This window comes from Misgurnus anguillicaudatus, chromosome 11, assembly GCF_027580225.2.
Source record: "Misgurnus anguillicaudatus chromosome 11, ASM2758022v2, whole genome shotgun sequence".
NCBI lineage: Eukaryota > Metazoa > Chordata > Actinopteri > Cypriniformes > Cobitidae > Misgurnus > Misgurnus anguillicaudatus.
The window spans coordinates 22,781,992-22,804,653 of NC_073347.2; the positions used below are offsets into that span (position 1 = coordinate 22,781,992).

The 22,662-nt window shown below is 37.0% G+C and overlaps 2 protein-coding genes across 3 annotated transcripts in view; both read left to right on the plus strand.

The window, feature by feature from the left end:
* Nucleotides 1-6,724, plus strand: part of myofl (myoferlin like) — a 33,668-nt gene extending 26,944 nt beyond the window's left edge. For both annotated transcript variants that reach the window (XM_073873329.1, XM_073873330.1), the window contains 13 exons: nt 3,446-3,600; nt 3,688-3,780; nt 3,883-4,053; nt 4,155-4,303; nt 4,406-4,545; nt 4,809-4,897; nt 4,970-5,065; nt 5,156-5,297; nt 5,399-5,498; nt 5,607-5,785; nt 5,901-6,010; nt 6,096-6,243; nt 6,337-6,724. In XM_073873329.1, the coding sequence (XP_073729430.1) occupies nt 3,446-3,600; nt 3,688-3,780; nt 3,883-4,053; nt 4,155-4,303; nt 4,406-4,545; nt 4,809-4,897; nt 4,970-5,065; nt 5,156-5,297; nt 5,399-5,498; nt 5,607-5,785; nt 5,901-6,010; nt 6,096-6,243; nt 6,337-6,372 (1,608 nt within the window). In that variant the 3' untranslated portion in view covers nt 6,373-6,724. The remainder of the gene's footprint in view (nt 1-3,445; nt 3,601-3,687; nt 3,781-3,882; nt 4,054-4,154; nt 4,304-4,405; nt 4,546-4,808; nt 4,898-4,969; nt 5,066-5,155; nt 5,298-5,398; nt 5,499-5,606; nt 5,786-5,900; nt 6,011-6,095; nt 6,244-6,336) is intronic.
* Nucleotides 6,725-7,710: 986 nt separating this feature from the next.
* Nucleotides 7,711-22,662, plus strand: part of parga (poly (ADP-ribose) glycohydrolase a) — a 40,299-nt gene continuing 25,347 nt past the window's right edge. Inside the window, exons 1-9 of the mRNA XM_073873331.1 lie at nt 7,711-7,908; nt 8,669-8,732; nt 8,812-9,396; nt 9,532-9,664; nt 10,046-10,168; nt 10,298-10,378; nt 10,725-10,799; nt 17,877-17,969; nt 19,736-19,890. Coding sequence (XP_073729432.1) covers nt 8,704-8,732; nt 8,812-9,396; nt 9,532-9,664; nt 10,046-10,168; nt 10,298-10,378; nt 10,725-10,799; nt 17,877-17,969; nt 19,736-19,890 — 1,274 coding nt within the window. The 5' untranslated portion in view covers nt 7,711-7,908; nt 8,669-8,703. The remainder of the gene's footprint in view (nt 7,909-8,668; nt 8,733-8,811; nt 9,397-9,531; nt 9,665-10,045; nt 10,169-10,297; nt 10,379-10,724; nt 10,800-17,876; nt 17,970-19,735; nt 19,891-22,662) is intronic.

The window sequence follows — 22,662 nt, forward strand, 5'->3', positions numbered from 1 at the left end:
TGGTGATGGAAATGACAGGGTGGTCGTGGAAATGACAATGAATTAATGTGAACATGAGAAACAGTACAGATATTCTTAGAATTTTTTTTAAACTCATCACACTCAATTTACAAAGTCATGAAACATAACCACACCTGTTTCTAGTGTAGTGCTGAGTTTGAGTCCCCTCTGTCCCCCTCCTGCTTAACCCACTTCTTCATTGTCAGCTAATGACTTTGCAAACAACAAAACATAATCCATCAGCAAACATTTTTTTTACACCACAAACCTCAGAACACACTACACTCATATCCAACATCCATTTTTTCTCTCTTTCTCCACTGACTGGCACTGAAGTTACAAAGGATGCACTTGGTGCACGTTTGACCCTCAAAGCCTGGTTCATTTGACTCACACATATCATCAACACCTCCCACTTTTAAGCAAGCCCTGGTTACTCCATTGCTTAAAAAAGCCACACTGAACCCCTCGCTCATGGACAGTTATAGACCTGTTTCACTAATTCCGTTCATTGCGGAAACACTTGAAAGAGCTATCTTCAACCAGGCATCATCCTTTCTATCACTGACACTGAACAACCTACTAGATGGCAAGCAGTCAGGCTTTAAATTCAACCACTCTACCCCCATTCTGTGCTCCCCATCGGTCACGGAAACAATACTAGCTAAGACAGAATCCAAATCCTTGATTCTGATTCTGCTAGACCTGTCGGCAGCCTTTTGACACATTCAACCAACAGATACTACTAGCCACCTTATCGTCGCTAGGGATCACAGGTACTCCTCTCCAATGGTTCAAATCGTATCTCTCTGATAGATCCTTTAGGGTGTCCTGGAGGGTCACACTGTCCACAGCTCGCCAAATGGTCACTGAGGTCCCTCATGGACCGGTACCTGGTCCACTCCTTTTCTCCGTCCACACAACATATTTAGGACCAATCATACAGGCACATGGCTTCTCCTACCACTGCTATGCTGATGACATACACATCTTCTTCTCATTTCACCCAGATGATCCCACCATAGCAGCATGCATTACAGCTTAAAAATTACTGCTTAAAAGACATCTCGGCTAGGATGAAGAAACACCACCTCCAGTTGAACCTAGCTAAGATTGAGCTGCTTCTATTTTCGGCACAACCCAAGATACGGCACAGCCTATACATTCAATTTGGCAACACAACCATACTCCTTCCAAATTTGTGAGAAACCTCGGTGTAGTCTTTGATGAAAAACTGTCCTTCACTGATTACATTGCAAAGACAGCGCAATCATGCCGACTTGCATTATACAATATCAGGAAGATATGGTCATTCCTTACGGAGCATGCACACAACTTCTGATCCAGGTCTTGGTAATTTCTAGGCTGGATTACTGCAATGCTTTCCTTGCTGGCCTTTCTGTACGGTCAATCATACCACTCTAGTTAGTTCGGAAAGTAGCAGCTCGACTCATCTTCCAGAAGCCCAAAAAGGCTCATGTAACGCCGCTCTTCAAGTCACTACTGCTTACTTATAAAACTTTCACTGCACCAACATATTTTCACACTTTCCTACATTCCTACACCCCATCCAGAACGTTATGTTTGGCAAATGTGCGTCATACCTTCACAAAAGGGCACTAAACCACGTTCTCCCTCATTTTTCTTCCCTACTTCCTGATGGTGGAATGATCTTCCTACAGCAGTCCAGTCAGCCACATCTCTTGCAACATTCAAAAAACAACTAAAAACTCATCTCTTCCAAAAATCACTTGACAAATTCACTGCATTTCCACCTTTTCTATCTTTATAAAAAACTGGTACTCTCTCAACAAGTATTGTTTTTGAATAGTGAAAACTTGTAACTTGGTATGAGCACTTTTTGTATCATTGCCTCCCTATGATCCTTATTGGATAAAAGCGTCTGCTAAATACCTAAATGTACATGTTTTGTTGTCTTAAGTGACATCTTAAAAATAGATAAAATGAAATAAATTAATACATTAAGTAGAAATAAAAATAAAATCATAATATAAATATAAATGTAAAATAAAAAGTATTAAACAAATCTACTCTCGCAATCTCTATCAATTGTTGTTACCATAAATGTCATTTCCACCACATGCTGTCTTTTCCACCACAGAGGGCAGTGTGGTGGAAACATAGACTGTAAAAAACGATGGACGACGGACGTTCACTCTCTTCCAAGTCGCCAGTCAGTGTCCCGATATGGCGCTAACATCTTGGGTCTTGAGTCTGCACAGTAGCAATTTCGGGACCAGTCCTGTGCAGTAGTGAGCAGGAAGTAAAGCTGCGAAATCAAGGTCCCGCCCTCGCTCTCGCAGAATGAGCTTATCACAGCTGTCAATCATGACGTCACACCACCGTTTTTATAGCATTAAATAACTAACTAAAAACAAAGTTATTTTAAAAACAAACACTTGATTTTACATCAGCGTGATAAAGACTACAGTAAAAAAATCAAAGATAGCTTCACTGATTCGCTTTGAATTAATACTTAGCATTTCATGTATGCAAAATACTCTTATTTAACTTAAAATGTTTATACTGTAAAATTTATACTGTAAAATGTATACTGATCAAGCAGTACTTACCTTACATTTTTTATTTGTTTTTGGTGAACATTTAAATTCCCTCCATGTCCAGCATGTGCTCTGATGTCACTGAACATTTTCATAGAAACCCACTAAACAATCTTTCACACAAACTTTTCAAAGGCACATTACAGTGTTGTGGTGGAAATGACACCTATACTGTTCGACAGATATATTTTGTATAAAAAGTAATATTGATAGTGGTCTCACATTAAATATTATAATGAATTATAATTTTAATTCTTCTATAGTGTTTAATTCAGGTACATTAATAGTTACCAGATAAGTCAGCTTTTTAAACTGTATTTTCATTATTGAAATCTAAAAGTCTGGGTGTGCGACAAGGAGAAAACAGTGATTTTGACACCTATAAGAAGATGTATGAAAAGAGTATGAAAAAAATCATAATAGAAAGGTTGTAAAAAAATGTTAAGGTGGTTTTATTATCAGTTAGACAAAGAAAGAGGAATTTGACCAAAATTATATGTATTTTTGAAAATATGACTAAAGAACATAAAAAGTTCCCATAATCTAAGTATCACTCAATTATGACTATGAATAAGGCACATAATCCCAAGTTTTATTGTAAGGAACAGTTTGCCTACTGGTGTGTTATAGCATGTAATAATATAAACATTTTGAAAGCATTTGCTAAATGCCAAGTTCCCAAGTACAACAATAGGGAAAATTAGCTTTATGGGTTTGTGCCAAATAGTATAAATGACATTAGAGTGCCATCTGGTGGTTGACTTTCAAATAAACTAAGATGGTTAAGTTTCTTCATATCTGTAGTACAGATGTCCCAGCAGTTATTGTTTAACATTTGTTTTTTTATATGATTGCGTTCACAGGGGTCGTTTAGAATATATCCCCTATCGGATGACCCCAATATGTCAGATCCTCCACGGCAGTTTCGGGAGTTGCCTGAGAGTGGTATTCAGGAATGCCTTGTCCGAATCTACATTGTACGCTGCTTTGACCTACAGCCCAAAGACAACAATGGCATGTGTGAGAGTTTGTATACAAGACATCCATTAATAAACATCATTATTGGTACACTGAAAGCTCACATATATCTCTGCTTTTTTACAAAGTGTGATCCCTACATAAAGATTTCACTAGGAAAGAAAACCATTGATGACAGAGATCACTATAAACCAAACACCCTAAGTCCAGATTTTGGAAGGTGAGACTATGGGGTTGAGTTGTGATGTATTTACAAATGATTGTGTATTTCTTATGCTGCCAATGAGATATACAACTTTTTTATTGGTTTGTGTGTTTATAGAGTGTTTGAATTAAGCTGCTACATTCCACAAGACAAAGATTTGAAGATTTCCGTTTATGACTTTGACCTGCTCAGTTCTGATGAGAAAGTTGGAGAAACAGTGATAGACCTTGAGAATCGACTCCTCTCTCGGTTTGGCTCACATTGCGGCCTCCCAAAATCTTACTGCGTGTAAGACTTGTCTTTTTGTCTTCAAGGTTTTATCATCTGACACCTGTACACTATTACGTGACCTATTTGTGTACTTGTACTTATAAATATGTATGGAACAGATCTGGAGTAAACCAATGGAGGGACCAACTTAAACCATCTCAGATCCTGCAGAATCTTGCCAGGATGAGAGGAATTGCTCAACCTCAGATTGCAGATGATGGTAGTTTCTGTTCATTTGGAGGAAAAGAGTACAGGCTTGATGAACTAGGTACAAAATGCACACTTACACCATTCGACTGCCATAACATCATGCACATACGAATACGTTGAATATAAACTGATTTTTTTCTGGATGTCACTTTGCTCACAGAGGCCAATAAAAGCATCCACCCACATCTGGGCCCACCTAAGGAGCGAATTTGCCTTCATGTGTTGAGAAGGCAGGGCCTTGTACCCGAGCATGTGGAGACCAGGACCTTATACAGCACCTACCAGCCCACTCTTTCTCAGGTCGGTCTGCCCCATGATCTCACAACTTTTAAAACATACACTATATAGACAGAAGTATTGGGCCGCCCCAAACAGAGCACTGATTGGGGCATTGTACATAGAGGCATTGTCATGTCTGAATAAAAAGAATATCTTTATATTTTAGCATTTAAATTTGTGCTTACTAAAATGGCTTAAGTAGTCCAAACTGTTCATTGTAGGCATCCCAAAATATTTTGTGTATGTACTGCAGTTTATGTCACACATGTTCATTGTTTTTACAGGGCAAAATTCAGATGTGGGTTGAAATATTCCCAAAAAGCCTTGGTATTCCGGGACCCCTTTGTGAAATCACTCCTCGCAAACCCAAAAAGTACTGTTTGTTTTTCTAATGCTGTAATATCTCTAAAATGATTGTGTGATTAATGTGATTATTTCTTTGAAGGTACTTCCTGCGAGCCATCATTTGGAATACAACTGAAGTTATCCTGGATGAGACCAGCATCACTGGAGAAAACATGAGTGACATCTATGTGAAAGGGTAATTGCTATAAGATACAGCTTTAAGTCAATTTGTTGGTCTATATATTGAATAGTATATATATTTAACTATTATTAAATGTGTTTATAGGTGGATGCCAGGCATGGAGGATGACAAGCAGAAGACTGATGTCCATTACAGGTCTCTAGATGGAGATGGAAATTTCAACTGGAGATTTGTCTTTGGCTTTGATTACCTGCCGGCAGAACAATTGTGTCTTGTGTCAAGAAAGGTTGGTGCTTCCGAAGATTATGTTGTAAAACAAATACAAAACAGTGCTTGCATACACTAATAGTTATCATTACAACAATACTAATGTGTATTTATTTTCAGGAGCATTTTTGGAACCTCGATAAAACAGAGTTCAGGATCCCTCCCAAACTGACTCTTCAGATCTGGGACAATGACAAGTTCTCATTGGATGATTATTTAGGTAAATGTTATGGTTCAAATAAAATTATAGCAACCAGATTGTATAGCTGTCTCCAGAAAGAAATTCGAAGCATGATCAGATTTGTGATGGCGCGGCTTTCTCAAACAGGTACAGTGGAGTTGGATCTGCTTCACCTTATCCCTCCCGCTAAGACCCCTGAGAAGTGCAGTTTAAATATGCTGTCACAAACAGTCAAGGGTCTTCCACCAACATCACTTTTCTCACAGAAGTCAGTGAGAGGCTGGTGGCCATGCGCTATGGAGCAAGATGGGAAAAAAATCCTGGCAGTGAGTCTATAAAAATGTTATCCATAACATGGTCCACATGAACTGTAGTGCTGTTTAAACAGTTAGTATATTCAGTTAATTGTTATTATGCTAAAGAGCGTTTGCTTTGTGTCAGGGTAAAGTGGAAATGACTCTAGAAGTGGTGGAGGAGAAGGAGGCAGAGGAGAGGCCAGCTGGGAAGGGAAGAGATGAACCCAACATGAACCCAAAACTGGATCTTCCAAAGTATAAGAATATCATTTATTCAGTCTTTCAGTAGCATGCTTGATTAAATAATGTAACGCTAATATCTTATAATGTGTTTCGACAGCCGTCCAGATACGTCCTTCCTTTGGTTTACAAATCCGTGTAAGACCATGAAGTTCATTGTGTGGCGCAGATTTAAATGGGTTTTCCTTGGACTCCTGATTCTTACGTTGGTGATCCTGTTTCTTGGAATCCTCTTGTACTCCTTCCCTGTAAGTATTATTATAAAAATATGACTATATATATTTATGCGTACAGTATATCATGTTTTTATGTGCATTAACTCCTCTATTGTATTCTTTTAGAACTACATCTCCATGAAAATTGTGAAGCCGTTTTAATTGGAGAATTTCAAGATATTTGTGAAGCAACCTGCGATATGACATACAATGTACCTGTTTCTGTGCATTTCTTGTTTACTCTATAAACTTGAATGCAAAACCTATTCCAAGTACTATCTTTTAGTCCTCTTTGGACCTCACTGGGTTTGCGGTTTACAATACTGCAAAAAGTTGCACTATATTCTGTTTACTATAATTATTCTCTAGATAATGCCAAATTATCAAGTAAAATGTGTTCTGCTTATGTAGAATTATGACATGTATACATGGCCTAGACTGAGTATAACCTAAGATTTAAAGACATAATTGCTATTTTTAAATAAATGTATCTATTGTTATGTTCATTAGAAAAGTACTGTCTTGTATTTTGTATTCTGTATTCACACAGCTGCCACACATAAAAATACATTCAGTGAAATAATGTGAGATAATATTATAATTATTAATCAAATAACAATTGCATTCTGTAAATAGACTAATAAACATTTAAGGGGACATATCATAAAAATCTGACTTTTTCCATGTTTAAGTGCTATAATTGGGCCCCCAGTGCTTCTATCAATCTAGAAAATGTGAAAAAGATCAACCTAGTAACTTTGGTAAATGTATTGTAAACCATTCTCTGCAAGCATGTGAAAAAATAGGTCATTGACATTTGGCTCCCCTTGTGATGTCAGAAGGGGATAATACCGCCCCTTAATCTGCACAATCTAACCACGGCACTATTTAGTGCAGAGATCAGCTCATTTGCATTTAAAAGGACACACCCATAACGGCATATTTTGCTCACACCAACAAATTGCCAATTTAACATGCTATAATAAATTATCTATATTTTGAGCTAGAGCTTCACATACGCACTCTGGGGACACCAAAGATTTATTTGACATCTTAAAAATGTTTGTGAAATGTCCCCTTTAATAACAAGAAACAATGCTCATTATGCAAAGGTATCCATGTTACAAAATACTGAAAGATCTTAACTAGTTTCATTTGAGTCGTAAAAAAGAGTAGGATTTTATGGTGAAATAGAGAACATATAGCTTACATATATTATAATAAACGTATATGGGCACACTTTGGCCAGAATCGAGACTGTTATAACAAAGTCACAATTATACAGATCAAGCGTTCAACTTTATTCGGGCTGCCCAAACACGAAGGAACCGACATCAAAGTACCGCGAGAGAGATTAAAATAGTCGTTCTTAAAATTTTATAAACGTAAATTTATAACAAATGTACAAGCGCCCACATCAAACGACTGTGAACTGAACTGAAATTGAAAACGAAAATCGTCTTTTTTCCCGTCATGTGACAGGAACGTAGCCAATCAGTGAGCAGCTTCACGGCCCGGAAGTGATGCCGGACTCTATTATGTGTTTAGTTGTGTTACAGTGTATTCTTTCCTTTGATAAGGTGAAATGAGCAGAAACCTTTGCATAAATAGGTGTTATTTTCTCGTTTGAAGGAAAATAGCTCGAATATGTGTGTGAGCTGCACAGCGACACGAAGACAAAGCAGAATAAGAGTGCAAGTATGATTATTTTGCTCCGTAATTAAAACGAACAGACCTAAGTTACAGTAAAGCAGGCTGTCATATTCACAATTATTAACATACAGTATCGAATGACTGCTGCAGTTTTGTGTCATTCGTAATGCCAGATTGCGTATAATTATAATGTTTTAGATCTTTATACCGCTGACTGGAATAATGTTGATGTTTTAAGGGTTCAGCACACTGTAGACAGTGCTTTAGCTTTTATGTTTGAGTTACTATGAGTTCTGATGATAAAGATCTGGAATTAAAAACGTGCATACAGTAACATTAAAAAGGATTCCTTTGCAGGATGATGCATCAGTCTAGGCAAACACTGACCTTCCTTTTGTTATGGGATTCTTTTGTTCTTAGCTAGCCCAGCCATTTACAACACATCAGCTAAATACACATCAGCTAAATACACCTACTGACTCTAACTATTACTTACTTTAAACATTATTTATGTACACTTTCCTTGTAAACTAATCGGAATATGACCTGTCCTGATATAGGAGTTATAATTGCGGAATAATAATAATTTAGATAGCGGAATAATGATTTAGAAGTTAATAAGAGGAAACTAAAAGTTAAAGCATATCGTTTTGGTCATGCTTCACATTTTACAGTAGGCTAAATCTATTAACCTTTTGTTAAACTAATCACGTTGCAATTCTTCCTGTAATCTGTTTTACTTTTGCACAGAAATATTTTACGACTTAGTTTCAGTTTCATTTCTGAGATCGTTTGCTTCTTTCAGGAGTTATTTTGGCTGGACGTCTGCTTACAGTGAATATGGATGAATCTAAGACAGAAACAAACAGGTAAGTTGGTTTTATTCTTGTTTTTGTAATTATTATTGGTAACAGTCTCTGTCTGAAGCAGTACTGATTTCTTCAACAGCAATGGTGAAGGTACAACGTCTCTTAGAAGTGACCTCAGCGAGTGTGACCAGAAAGAAAGCAGTCAAGAAGCAATGAAAGAAAGTGAATTACCAAGAAAACGTAAGGAGCAAGATGAAGCTAAGCTAGGCCTGATACAGTCCTCCTGTGACACACACTCAAAGGACACTGCTTTTATAGATGCCACTGACAGCAATGATTCAACCAGTCAGACAAAGCCAAGCAATGGAGAAAAGCCTTCTGAATCAAGCTCGCCAGACGCCAAGCTTGGCAAGCTAAGTTGCACTGCCAGTGAGATGACGAAGTCTAACCTCAGTTTATCTCTAAATATAAGTGACACACCTAGTACAGATGTGGAGATGATGAGCCCAGATAGCCCAAAAGCTTTTTTGCCAACAAATTCTGGCGAAAATTCTTCTTGCCCTGACTTGGTGGAGACCAAACCCCCAGTCCCCAAACCAGGAGACGTGGATGTAGACAGCAACAAAGACATATCTGAAGTGACAGACATGGAAACGGATAATGCAGAGCAAACGTCCTACACAGTGGTTGATGAGCCTAACCAAACACAGACATCTTCAGTAAGGTACTGTATTTAAATTAAAAAAAAAAAAAATGATATATATATATATATATATATATATATATATATGTAAATATAATGACAACTAAATTAGAAATTATAATAATATACATCAAATATTGTGTTCTGTGTGTTTAGAGATCAAGCGTCGGATGTGCAAAAAGTCAGGAAGTGGCTTGGAACCCCAATAGAGGAGCTTAGGCGGATGCCTCAGTGTGGACAGTCCCTGCCACACCTCAGGGCCACAGACAATCACAAAGTCCTCATCAGGGTAAGCACTCCACAGTGACACTGTGATGTTTTCATGCAATGCCTAAGGGCTTCCTGTCAGTTTGAGTATAATCACTCTATGTGCTTGCCACTGTGCTTGCACACCATACAAGTGTTTTGATGTTTCATTGAAAGGATTTGGACTGAAGCGATGGGTGCTTCTTAAATCGACCTTAAAGAAAATCATTTATACTTCTCGTATAACAAAGATAAGACAAATTGTCATTGATTTGAGAAATGGTCATTTGCACGTAACAGAATATTTTTATTTTTTACAGCAGAGAATCAAAATATTTTTCGAAACGTGGCATTCAAAATGAACTTGCTTACATAAATGTTTGCAAAACACTTATTAAAAGTGTCCATTTCCTCTGATATGTAGACAGACCTGCTTAAAGGAGATGAAGTTCCCGTTCCATATCCAAGCAAGTTCAGAGATTCATGGGATGATATGACTGTAAAAATGCCTTGTTCAGAAAAGAACCTGTTTCCTGTGGAGAATGAGGTAGGTACTTATTTAAGGTCCATTTATTTTGAGATCAATGAGATGTTAATTTAATATAATCGATTTTTTTTGTTGACATAACAACATGCTTGCTTTAATAATGATGCATATGTTGTGCCTATTTTTCAGGATGGAACTGTAGTACAGAGTCGTTGGGATTTGATTTGTAGTGCTTTGGAAGCAGCATGCAAAAGTTCACTTGATATTAGGGTAAGTTTGTTTTACATGCTGGGAGGAAATCTACATATAAATTTAAAATATGCACAATATTTTATATCACATTTATGTCACAAAAGGCAAATATCAAAGTGTGATGAAAGTATGAATGAAAAATACCACCAGAGGGTGGCAGAATTGCTCCAAAATGTACACAATCCCTCCTTTATGTCAAATGCTGGTATTAAGTTTTCTGTGCAATTCACTGGTCTCCCCTACCATAGATATCAAAAGCACCTGAAGGGGAAAGCTTTCATATTAGCAAGCAATTTTAATTATAAAACATGGTAGATTTTTAGACTGCTGTATAAAAATACATTGATTTTTCGTAATTTTGCAGGATGCAATATTGAGTTACAACATCGCACATGCTAAAAGATGGGACTTCACAGCGTTGAATGTTCTTTGCACTGAGGTATGTCACGCATTTTACTGAAAAAGCAGATTGTATGTATTTTTTTTTTTTTATAAAACGCCTCTTTGGGCAGAGATAAGCTTGTGTCCATTTGTCCAGTGTATTAAAACTGATGTGTATCCAAACACAGAATCAATGACAGATCCCATTTGGATATAGTTCAAAGTGTCCCAAATAATGTGCATGCAGATGGCTGATTTGCATTTGATAGTGTAATGAAAATGTAATGAATGTTTAATTTGCCCAAACCCAATAATGAGTTCAAACAAACTGAACCTAAGCAAATAATGAGAAAATTATTTTAGCAATGTCCAATTATGCTTGCACAATAAAACCTTAAAAAGCATAACAACACATTTAATTCGTTTTTTTGCTGATCTTAATATAAATCATTATATTACTTAAAAACTTAACTGTTAAGTGGTTACTGTTGGTCTTATTTTTTGACCATTATTATTAATTTTTGACTACATCATACATTAACTGCAATAAGGTGGTCTATAATTAAACCAGTAATATATTTCATTGAATATAGTGAATGCACACCAAGTGTATGACTTTTAAAAATGTGAGTTCTTCTGGTGTGTCACAATGGGACCAAAAGGCCCCCTGATGCTAAAAATGCTCTGTTATTGTTTATTCTGACTGAATTAAATTTACTGGCACACTAAAGGTATTACGCTCTTCAGTCAAAGTGGAGCAGGTTAGCCTCCAAATGTGGATACGCACCAAGCAGCCCGCGTCTGCCCCTTCTGCTACCTCATTCCCGGGGGTCTCTTTGCATCTAGCACTAGTCAATTAAGACAGAGGTGGGCACTCAGCATAACGAGAAGCAGCTGGTAGAGGAAGACCAGGGAGATGAGGGTCCTGTTTACTGCAAATAAACACACTCAACAGATGGCCCCCGCTCTTTCTCATAGACAGAAGCTGGTGGGTCTAGTAGGAAGACGACTTGAGTGCTCTTCTTTGGCAAAAAGCTTGACCTTTTTTATGCTAGTTCTTGTTTGTTTGCATGCTGGCTAATTTGTTTAGTCTTTTAGCAGATTTGTGTAACATGACATGGGTCAGTGAGGATATTTATGGGGTACAGAATTTTACCCCTCCACCCTTTTTCTGAACCCTATTTTATGAGGAGGCTGTGCATTTGGGGATCTTAGTGGGCTGTTCTTCTCATAACCTAGAAGTTGTGTTGATTTCTTCTGTTGGGTTCTGTAAATGGCAGGTTTTGATCTACGTCCCATTTTAGATTAATACTCGAAAGCCATTTCTGCGCCGCCGTGTTTTTCGTAGATTTATGGGGTTTAGCCGAGAGCTCAGATTTCCTTTCACGTTTAAAATGATTTGATAGAATAATTTCAGACCTGTTTAAATCAATAGCAGTCAGTGTCTTTTTATGGCTTTATCCAATTTAATTAACCACAGCCATTAAATCTATAAGGGAGCCAATCAAAGCCATTAGCAAAGTGCACCTTGTTGTAATGAAGCGTGCTTGAGTGGGCCAGCCCTTTAAACTGTCCACTTAACAGCTTGAGCTCTGCTTTATTCTTTGGCTGGGACACAATGTGTCTTTGCGTTCCTTGGAGATGTTTTTTAATCTAATTTCCCCTAATCATTTTATTACTGCACAAATGCATTTCGTAAGCATACATTATTCCTTTAGGGCTGTTTACAATGATGATATGCATGCAGAATGGAATGATTAAACTCCCAGATATAGTTCATTTTTGTGATCTCTTTAATTCTTAAACTGAATTAATTTGGTGTGTCCTTACAGCTGTAGTTAAGTATGCTGGTGCCCATAAATACTTGCATGCTTTCCTTCTGTTTATTTATGGATCTGTCCTAGTACGCATTCCCTACTCTAAATTATGTAGGAGACTGTTTTGAAATATAGTAAGTATTTAGAAAAAAATATTTGTGCTGTTTCATCATTTTTAAGATGTTTGGATACATGTTTACATTCCGAGTTCCCACATTAATAAAAGAAACATGAAAAGTGGATTTTATTTGTGGCTGTTAATAGAGTAATCTTAAAAAGTAAAAGATTTTCTATGTAGTAAATATGAAGAGTTTGGTTCCAAAACGCAATAAATCTGTTTTGATATACCTTGGTTTTTTATACCAAGAAAGTGAGAAGATGAAAATCATCATATTTTCTGTTACAAACTTTCACATACGATACGGTAGCATCTTTAGGTTATTATAACATTAAAAATTCAAATCCATAATTTAGTTTTCAAAGATTTATTATAAGAACTGATTAAATCCATGACAAGTTTTTTTTTCAATATGCTATAAATCTATTGAATCAATATATAAATGTGCATTCATCTTTGCCATGTTAAATTCATTTAGTTGACTAGTGGTATACACTGATTAAAAAAAAATCATTATCGGCATTAATCAAAACACTTACTTTGTCATATTATGAACACTGTCATTGCTGCTGTCATCCTTGGGATGTCGTCGCTGAACTTTTTTGACAGTGATCAGCAGTAAAATGTTTTGGCTCTGCTCGATTTTTATTGACTTTGTGTAAAATAATGGAAAGTTTTTCATAAGATCCGCTGCAGTCAATGTGTTAGCATGACAGAAGCTTGATGCTGTCAGGAGAACAAGCAACAGCTGGCAATTTCTCTCGAGTGCCTCTCGCGTAAATTATTTGATTTTGATGGCTTCTGTTTCTTCCCCGCCACACAAAACCACCACAGGTTTATCAATGCCATCAAAATTATTATTTTGTTTTTGTTTGTTTGATGTTCACAAAGTAGAACTAGGATTATGTACTCAATGTGCCGTCATTGTTGTTTACAGTGCTTGGAATGGTGCGCTGTGATTTGTTGAGCAGATTTATTGCATTCTGCAGTGAAGGAGGACTGACATTTATCGTGTTTTGGGGAAAAATTGAGAAAAGGTGACAGAATAACACTGCGAATATTGGATTTTGGGTAAAATTAAGAATTTACTTTTTAATACAGACCAGATCCAATACTGATTTTGGCGGTAATTAAATATTTTTTAAAATGCCGTTTATCGCGTTTTGGAACCAAACTCTTCATATGTTTGTAGTTATTCTCAGCTTTTAAAAATATAATAATGCCTGACCCAGTCTGTGAAACCTAGTTTTCTACATCCTACATAATGTGTAGAAAATTCTTTGACCCATGATATCTTTAATATTGACTGAGTAAATTCATATACAATTTTTAAATTAAAGTCAAATTAGTGATTGAAATCAAACTTTGATGCTCCTAATCTCCGAATTAGGTTATGAGACTTTAGCCTGGATTTCACAAACAGGGTCACGTATATTTTACTGGCTAGATGTTGATGTGGGTGCATGCAGTTTATCTAATAATCATGAATGACTTAAAAAATCTTGTGAACCATAATTGTTGTTACTGAAACTAATATGTCCAGAAATGTTCATTTTAATATGGTTCTGTAATTCCACACAATCTGTGTTTGTTTCCTTTTTCATCAATAGAGGGCACTGGTATTTCAGGGTAGACAGCTGGCAGATGATTTTCAATTTAAGAGATTAAGAGAAACATCAATGAACAGCAGTTGATAACCATAGCACAGTCCTAAAATGTATAGCAAGCAATTCAGAAAGATGTGTGATTGGTGTGTCAAGATGTCAGGGCACATAAAAGTGTACAGAATCATCCAGGGTTCCCACAGACAAAAAAACTTGGAACTGTAAGGTATTTGGAATTCCAGGCTTGGAAATGTGTTGAAAAATGTTCAAACTTGGTCAATGCTTATGCTTACTCACATTCTGACTGTTGAGTCAGCCCATTCTGATGAATTGTGTATAAATAACACGCCTTTTAAAAAGTCGTGCAATACGTGTGTGCACGTGATATGCCAGTCCTTCCCATTCACTTAATACCACGCATTTTTTCGTGTCATTTTATGTTTTGTTTTCCTGAATTTTTTTTACCATTTTTACTTAGAGTTAGAACAACTTTCTGTTACATTTCAGGCATCCTATACCAAACCCCAATTCTAACCCCAACTCCTAGGACAATGGTTTAAAAAATAGAAATAAATTGAGAAACCAATTCATAAAATGACAAGAAAAGATGCATGGTATTAAGCACTGCACGCAAAATTAGACTTTGGCGTGTGTATTGCATGACTTTTCAAAAGGCGTGCTATTTATATGCAATTTATGAGAATGGGGTGGTTGAATCTTTGATAGTAATTGGATAGCTTGTGGCATTTTCCCGTTTGGTGTCGCATTTAATGCACCCGAATATACAGTACTGTCCCGTCTTAATATTGTTTCAGTTACCATAGGTCTCCAATTATTGCCTCGAAGTGAACAGGTTCTGGGACTTTGATTGACAACAGAGGTGTAATGGCTATGGAAAGGAGCAAAATACAAATTAGACCCTGTCTTGTCATAAATTGTAGTTGAGTTTTGGCCCTACCCTGAAATGAAAGTGTCAGAGCTGTGGGCTCTGATAAATTCACACTGCTGTCTCAGTGCACAGAACCGCCTTCGCAAACACAACCCTCTTATTCCATCGCCTCTCAATGGAGGGAATTCCCTCCTTTTTTGTAAGCTTACTGGCCAACAAAACTATAAAAGAAAAATATTCAGCACACAGGATACTTTTGATATAAGAAACGCTTGTCTTTTTTATAAAAAGTTAATCATCTAATTGTATGGATGTTGTGTTCATTATGATTGATCAAAAAGTCTAAACATTACTTGGATGAATACCAAGCAAGCATCCTTTTCTATCCTAATATATAATATAAGTTTTATTAATAAAAAATAATTAGCTTGTTTTGCTTTTTCACAAATCGACACACAGCAAAACATTATCTTGTGAATGCTCATTGGTCGGTTTGGATTGAGATTGTAATGTGTCGCTCTAACAGGTTCTGGTTGGCCAGGAGAAGAGGCAGTTTGATTTAGCGAGGTCTAACTCCTGCAACCTCAGCTCAGACCCATCGGGCCTGTCAGCTCTCCTCACTCATTAGACCCAGAGGAGCACTTTACGATGTCAAGCAGGTCATTACTTATGACAGCATTTAGTCAGGCCTCCTTTACGGGCGTATAAATGCTCCTTGGTTAAATTGTCAGGCGAGGCTTCCCGTCCAGAAGATCAGCGCACCGCCTCTCCTTCCTCAACCCATTTGCATCTGTTCCAGGAATCCCATTTAATCAGCTGAACTCGCCCTGTAACCTTGATGAAATGGCTCCGTGACTGAGCACGCTGCCAATTGAAGCCAATATATTAGTAAATCTGTGCGATGATACGACGGTAGTGTATTTATTTTGCTGAAATCATACCGGGCTGCTGAGCCAGCTCGCGCTGTTTTGACACCCACGACTACGGTCGGAACATTGCAAAGTAATGCTGTTTGCCTGATAAGAGATCTATGGTGTCTGTGATTTGCTGTATACTGCTAAAAAGTGCACAGAGAGCTTGCTCCCTGTCTGTATTTCTACCTCCGTGATGTCATTTCCCTGGGGAGCTCCCCTTATATCCCCAAAATTACGTTTTTATAACCTCTGCGCAATAGATCAAGCTTTGTAACTGCCTCTCCGGATATGAGAAATATTTTTTCTCGCTACGCTAACAAACCAAGAGGTTCTATTTATGAACTCCCTGAATTGTCTGGAGCATTGGGCAATTATGAGATAAAAAGATTGTTGGGATCGTCTATAGTAACACAAAAACGGTACAATAAAATAAATAAACGTTCTGTTGCAGACAGCCGGCAGCCAAGGATGCAAATAATTTTCTTCACCTATTGATGTCATCCTGACAGTATGACAGCCAATCATTTTTTTTCTAATCTGACACTGACACTTGAATAATACTCTCCATGACATGTCGACAGCTGGGTTCAAGTGTCTTATTCAACAATATGTCTCTGTTTTCTGACAGTTGTTTTCCATTTAATAGTGTTTTAGAAAAAAGGAAAAATGGCCCCGGGTAAGGAGAAACAAAAAAATTGTTCATTATTGATTCCGTTTTGTACTAGACAGTTGACATTTTGATTTTTATTTCATTTTTTATTAGTTTGAGAACTAAACATGATCATGTTGACGTTTTTTAATTGGTAATAGTCATGTGCATGCTTTTCTCCCTGTAAAAAGGACATTTATGACTATGAGTTTAGTAGATGAAGAAATGAAGAAACACGTATTTTTGCACTTAAAGGGACATTCCACTTTTTTGAAAATATGCTAATTTTCCAGCTCCTCTAAATTTAAACATTTGATTCTTACCATTTTGCAATCCATTCAGCTGATGTGCGGGTCTGGCGCTAGCAGTTTTAGCATAGCTTAGCACAATCCATTGAATCTAATTAGACCATTAGCATCGCGCAAAAAAATAAAAAGAGTTTTGATATTTTTCCTAAAACTTGACTCTCCTGTAGTTACATCATGTACTAAGACCAGCAGAAAATTAAAAGTTGTTATTTTCTAGGCAGATATGGTTAGGACTATACACTCTTTCTGGCGTAATAATCAAGGACTTTACTGATGTAACATGGCTGCAGCAGGCACAATGATATTTTACGCACTGCCCGAAAATAGTCCCCTGCCATTGAAAGTAACCAAGGGGACTATTTTTGGGCAGTGCGTAATATCACTTCGCCTGCTGCAGCCATGTTACAACAGCAAAGTCACTGATTATTACACGAGTTTGATAGTATAGTTTCTAGCCATATCTGCCTTGAAAATGGCAACTTTTTATTTTCCGTCGGTCTTAGTTCACGATTTAACTATAGAAGAGTCGTTTTAAATAGGAAAAATATCAAAACTCTTTGATTATTTTTAGCCCGATGCTAATGGTCTAATTAGATTCAATGGATTGTGCTAAGCCATGCTAAAAGTGCTAGCGCCAGACCCGGAAATCAGCTGAATGGATTTCAAAATGGTAAGAATTAAATTTTTAACTCTAGGGGAGTTGGAAAATGAGCATATTTTCAAAAAAAGTGGAATGTCCCTTTAAAAGGCATGTACTGTATTTCTGTGATGTGGTAAAGTGAATGACCTGTGGCAGATCATATTATTAACAAACACCTGTTACTTCTCTTTGGCAGGGTCTGGAGAATTGTGAAGTACAGTATCTTTTTGATGTCATATTGCCGGCAATGGTGAAACTGACATTGGACACACCCAAGATTTGCACCCAGGTAAGACAACAACGCATAATAAAATGTCAATGCAAAATTCAAGGTTCTATACTGAAGTTTGGGCAGAAGTAGTCATGTCAGGGTAAGACGGGTCAATAGGCCCAGAGTGCTGCTGTGTAAAACCAGTGGCTAGTGAAGGACACTTCCACATGAACAGCAATGGCCTCATTAGGACCTGAACTAATGGAATCCAAACAAAGTCATTCATCAACCTGTGTTCTCCAGTCAGAACAACACGGTTAAACTACATCTTTCTTATTAAAGGGATAGTTCACTAAAAACTTTAAATTCTGTTATCATTTTCTTACCCTTAAGTTGTTTCAAACCTGTATAAATTTCTTTGTTCTGCTAAACACAAATGAAGATATTTTGAAAAATGTTATTAACCAACTGGGGCACCATTGGTTAATAATAGGTTAATAAGTTTGGAACATTTTGTCGATGATGACAGAATCTTTCAGAATTTTTTGGTAAACTATCCTTTTAAATATAAATAATACTTAATATTTTTGTTTTTTTACCTGACCAAAATTACCGTAAGGGCACATTAACCAACTCACTGTTTGTCAATTGCTCTAAATTAAAGTATCTGCTGAATGACAAAATGTAAAAGTACTCTAGGGCAGTGGTTCCCAAACTTTTTCAGCGTGCGGCCCCCCTTGTGTACGGTGCATTCCTTTGCGGCCCCCAAAGAAAATTTGTGACAAAAAAATTGTTCTAAAACTCAACATTTTAATAAAAAAACATTAAATTATGCAAAAAAGTGGTGCTTTTGGTTAGTAGCCTTATTTTTTTTAGGTTTAACTACACAGAATTCATGATAAATTAATGTATTTCATAAAATGTCATAAAACTGGGGCCCCCCTGGCACCATCTCGCGGCCCCCAGTTTGAAAACCACTGCTTCAGGGGACTGCCAAAAGACAACATTGAGCCACAAAATTTAAACCCAGCTAAGCATTTTATTGCTGAAGTAATTTTTGCATCACTAGCAGATTTGAAAAAAAATAATTGTTTAATATTTTAAAACTATGAATTATCACAAAATATAGCTTTTGGAATTATGTTGTGACTAAAGAAAGTACACAATAAATTACAAACACCTTACAAAATACAATACTGGTGTGCATCTTAAGAAAAAACATTGGCATTAATATTTGTTAGGATATGTCACTACAAGATGTTTTTAAATGAAGGCAGCTTAAACATGCCTTTTAGTCTGGCAGTAGTCCGGGAAACCGCCCCTAAAAGTTTAGGAATTTTTCCAATAATATTTTAGTTTTCTAATGGATTTTTTTTTATATTGGGTCATAATTGTATGTTCGAGATTGTGGGCATAATATGAAGTTGTATGTTAGACATTGAACATGCACCTTTAAATTAATACATTTTAAGAACATATGGTAACATGTAAGTCATGTCACCCTAAACTTTTAAACGGTATTGTAGGTCAGCCGGCTTAAATGGTGTTTAAGATCCCGTGCAGTCTTTTTCTTTAAAAAAGGCATAATTTTTAGTCTCTCCTTGCTTAGCAGCAATATTTATTCATGTACGTTTTATTAACGTTTGCATCAATTACTTGGCCCTTAAAGAGTCTTTAAGTCCAATCAGTAGAGATGAATGACTCTCAATGCAAGTGCTGCTGGCTGATGGTGGAATACTGCCGGGCACCTTAATTACTCCTGGCCATTTGCTTAATGTAATTCTGTCTCCCTGTTTGGTCAATTGCTAAACTAATTATCTTTGCCTCTCTCTCCTCTTCCACAGCCAATCCCTCTGCTTAAACTAAGGATGAATCAGTCCTTGACCATGTCACAGGAACAAATTGCCTGCCTTCTAGCCAATGCCTTCTTCTGTACATTTCCCAGACGCAACTCCCGCAAGTCTGAATATTCCAACTACCCCGAGATCAATTTTTACAGGTGCCACCATGTCCTTTCTGTTCAAAATTATGGAGCCTCTCTGGAGAGCTTCTACATATTTGCAGGTCTAGCTATCGATTGTCTTAGGTTTTAGTTTTCCATCTACATTGTAGTTAATTTGCGGGCTGTGAGGTAAGTCCCGAGCTGATTTAATAAGCTGCTCATTTTCTGGTAGTCTATTTCTATTATATTTACAATGGATTTTACCACCTTAATATTTGGCATGTGTAGACCTCACTGCTGTAGATGGTAATTGTAATGAAAGCCCCTTTTTATCAAAATTACACTATTAGACATTCACAAATCCAATCTGATTTCCCGAATGTCTCATGCATTCACATTTTGAGACTTGTGGTGGGTAGTGATGCATGCGACAGCTTTTACAGAATCAAAAAACAACTTGACAAGAACTGTTATTTATTTATTTTTTTGCAGTGTTGACACATTTTCTATTAATAAGATTAAATATTATTTTATTGTAAGTTTGGCCACATATCAGAGATTTATTGGGTTTTAATTGCATCACAATTCCGTTTGCGCCGCGCTCTTTCGTTACTGGGTCTTTTTATATTTTGGTGCGCTAATATGTTAAGATACTTCGTATAAGAAATTATGATCTGCACTTGCAAAAACATTATTCTTTTTCTGTTTTATTTTACATTCATCTAAACGTTTGTCTGTTCCCAATTATTATGAATTTAAAATGAAACAGAAAAAGACAAATGTTTTTGTGAATGCGGATCATAATATCTTAAAGGAAAACACCACCGTTTTTCAATATTTTATGTGATGTGATGTGCATTATTTCAAATAATTTAAAGCAACACTATGTAGTTTTTTTTTTACCTTTAAAGAGTAACTAAACCCTAAACCAACTTATTTTAGTTAAAGATCTGTAAGAATGATGCTTTATTAGTGCTGTTCATTCATTTTAGTAAGTTTTTTGACATTTGGATATAAAGTGTTTCAATACTACAATATATGGTGTAAAAACGTCTGAGTGCTTCCCTCTTCAGGTTGAACGGTGGCCGCTGCAGTTAAATTTTCCTATTGGATGTTGGGTCCAAAAAGTAACTCGTGACGTAAGCAAATTCAAGATCACCACGCCCTTGTTACGATCTCACTACACACTTAAGTTCGTCCCCTCTATCTCCGTTGGGATCTGCCCACTTTTCTTGCATTTTTCAAATATTGCCAGTGGGTGGAGTCGGGCTCTGACCAGGGGTTTAGTTACGCTTTAAATAATGTCTCTAAAATTATTTCAGTGATAGAAAAACTTTTAACTGGACAAACTGTACTGTTGCTGCAACCTGAGCAACCTCCTAGTTGCTACAAGCACACTCTGAAAGTGGCGGTGGAGGGTAGAGCACACAGCCCCACCCCTCCCCCTGCCTGCAGAAGAGTGTCTGATACCAGGCACTGTTGCGCATTTCAACCACATGGGGGAGCTGTAAGTCATTTTTACATGGAAACTACATAGTGTTGCTTTAACAGCCCGTCGTCAATTATTCCTTACATATGCTACCTGTTACCTTACAGAATATATAAAAAATAAATAAGTAATATATAGCTAAAAAGTCACATAATGGCCAAAGTATGGTTTTACAGATTCATCGCATCCCCAGGATGGCTATTGGGGGAAGGTAGCTTGCTCAAGGGCACCTCATACACTTCATACATCTGTTGGCAATAAGAATTGAACCTTCAGGTTACAAACCGACTCTCTAACCACTAGGCCACGACTGTTAATGGGAATGAACAGTGTATCTCATTCAGCGAACCTTTTGATTGGATAAAAAATCTGTATGGGTGGGGGGTTGTTAGGGTTCAGGAAATTTCCCTTATTTTCAAATCCCAATGTTGACAGGTATGCTGATAGCAGTCACTGTTATGTGATCAACATTTTTATACATATATATCATCTGTGAAAGATGTAGGACCACAAAAAGATTTGTGAAATGAATGCATTTGGTCCGAATGTTATGATAATGTGTTCCATGTCGGTCAGCATGTGTTTGCATACCACTGCCTGGCCTGCTCACGCAAACATCATACATCGTCTGGGTGTTCACATATGCAGTGCAGACAGAGCGAGAATGGCAGGCAAATAGCAACTCTACCTAACTTTCCTTCTGAACCGACTTTAAAGTTTTCTCAATAGTGAGTGACACATGATGTAATCCAATAATGTTGTCTCTGGTCGTCTTGCTTTCGGTCTGGTGTGCTTGGCTTTGAATGGCGATTTGCAGGGAGGGTGGGATCGTCCCTTCAATGTTATCAGGCTAATATTAGCCTTTTCCAAATCACAGACTCCACCTTTAAATTTGTGTGACGATTTTAGGAGTTCACTAACATACAATCAGCTTTTAAACAAAGCTTATATACATGAACTAAGGGTCATAAAATTCAAATTTGATCTTTAGGATTTGAAATTGTGGTAATCACATTAAGGTATACGCACACACAGTCTTTGCCATATTAATTTCTAAACGTTGTAAAAGACCTGTGAGTTTTGAGACCGCGTCAGGTTGACTGATGTTGAAAATAAGACTACATTTTATGGTCTCTGTTGACTTTGCAAGTCGTTGTTTGCTGTTGTTTGGTTTGATAGATTTCACTGTGGTGTTTTACAGCGTGTAGAGGAGACAACGTGTAGGAGTTTCTCTCCCCCCTTAAATTGTGGCTCTGCAACAAAGCCGCTCATGTGGCACAGTACTTAAATCAAACCTTTACAGGCTGATTAAAACAAATGAATTAGATGCTGGAAAGACT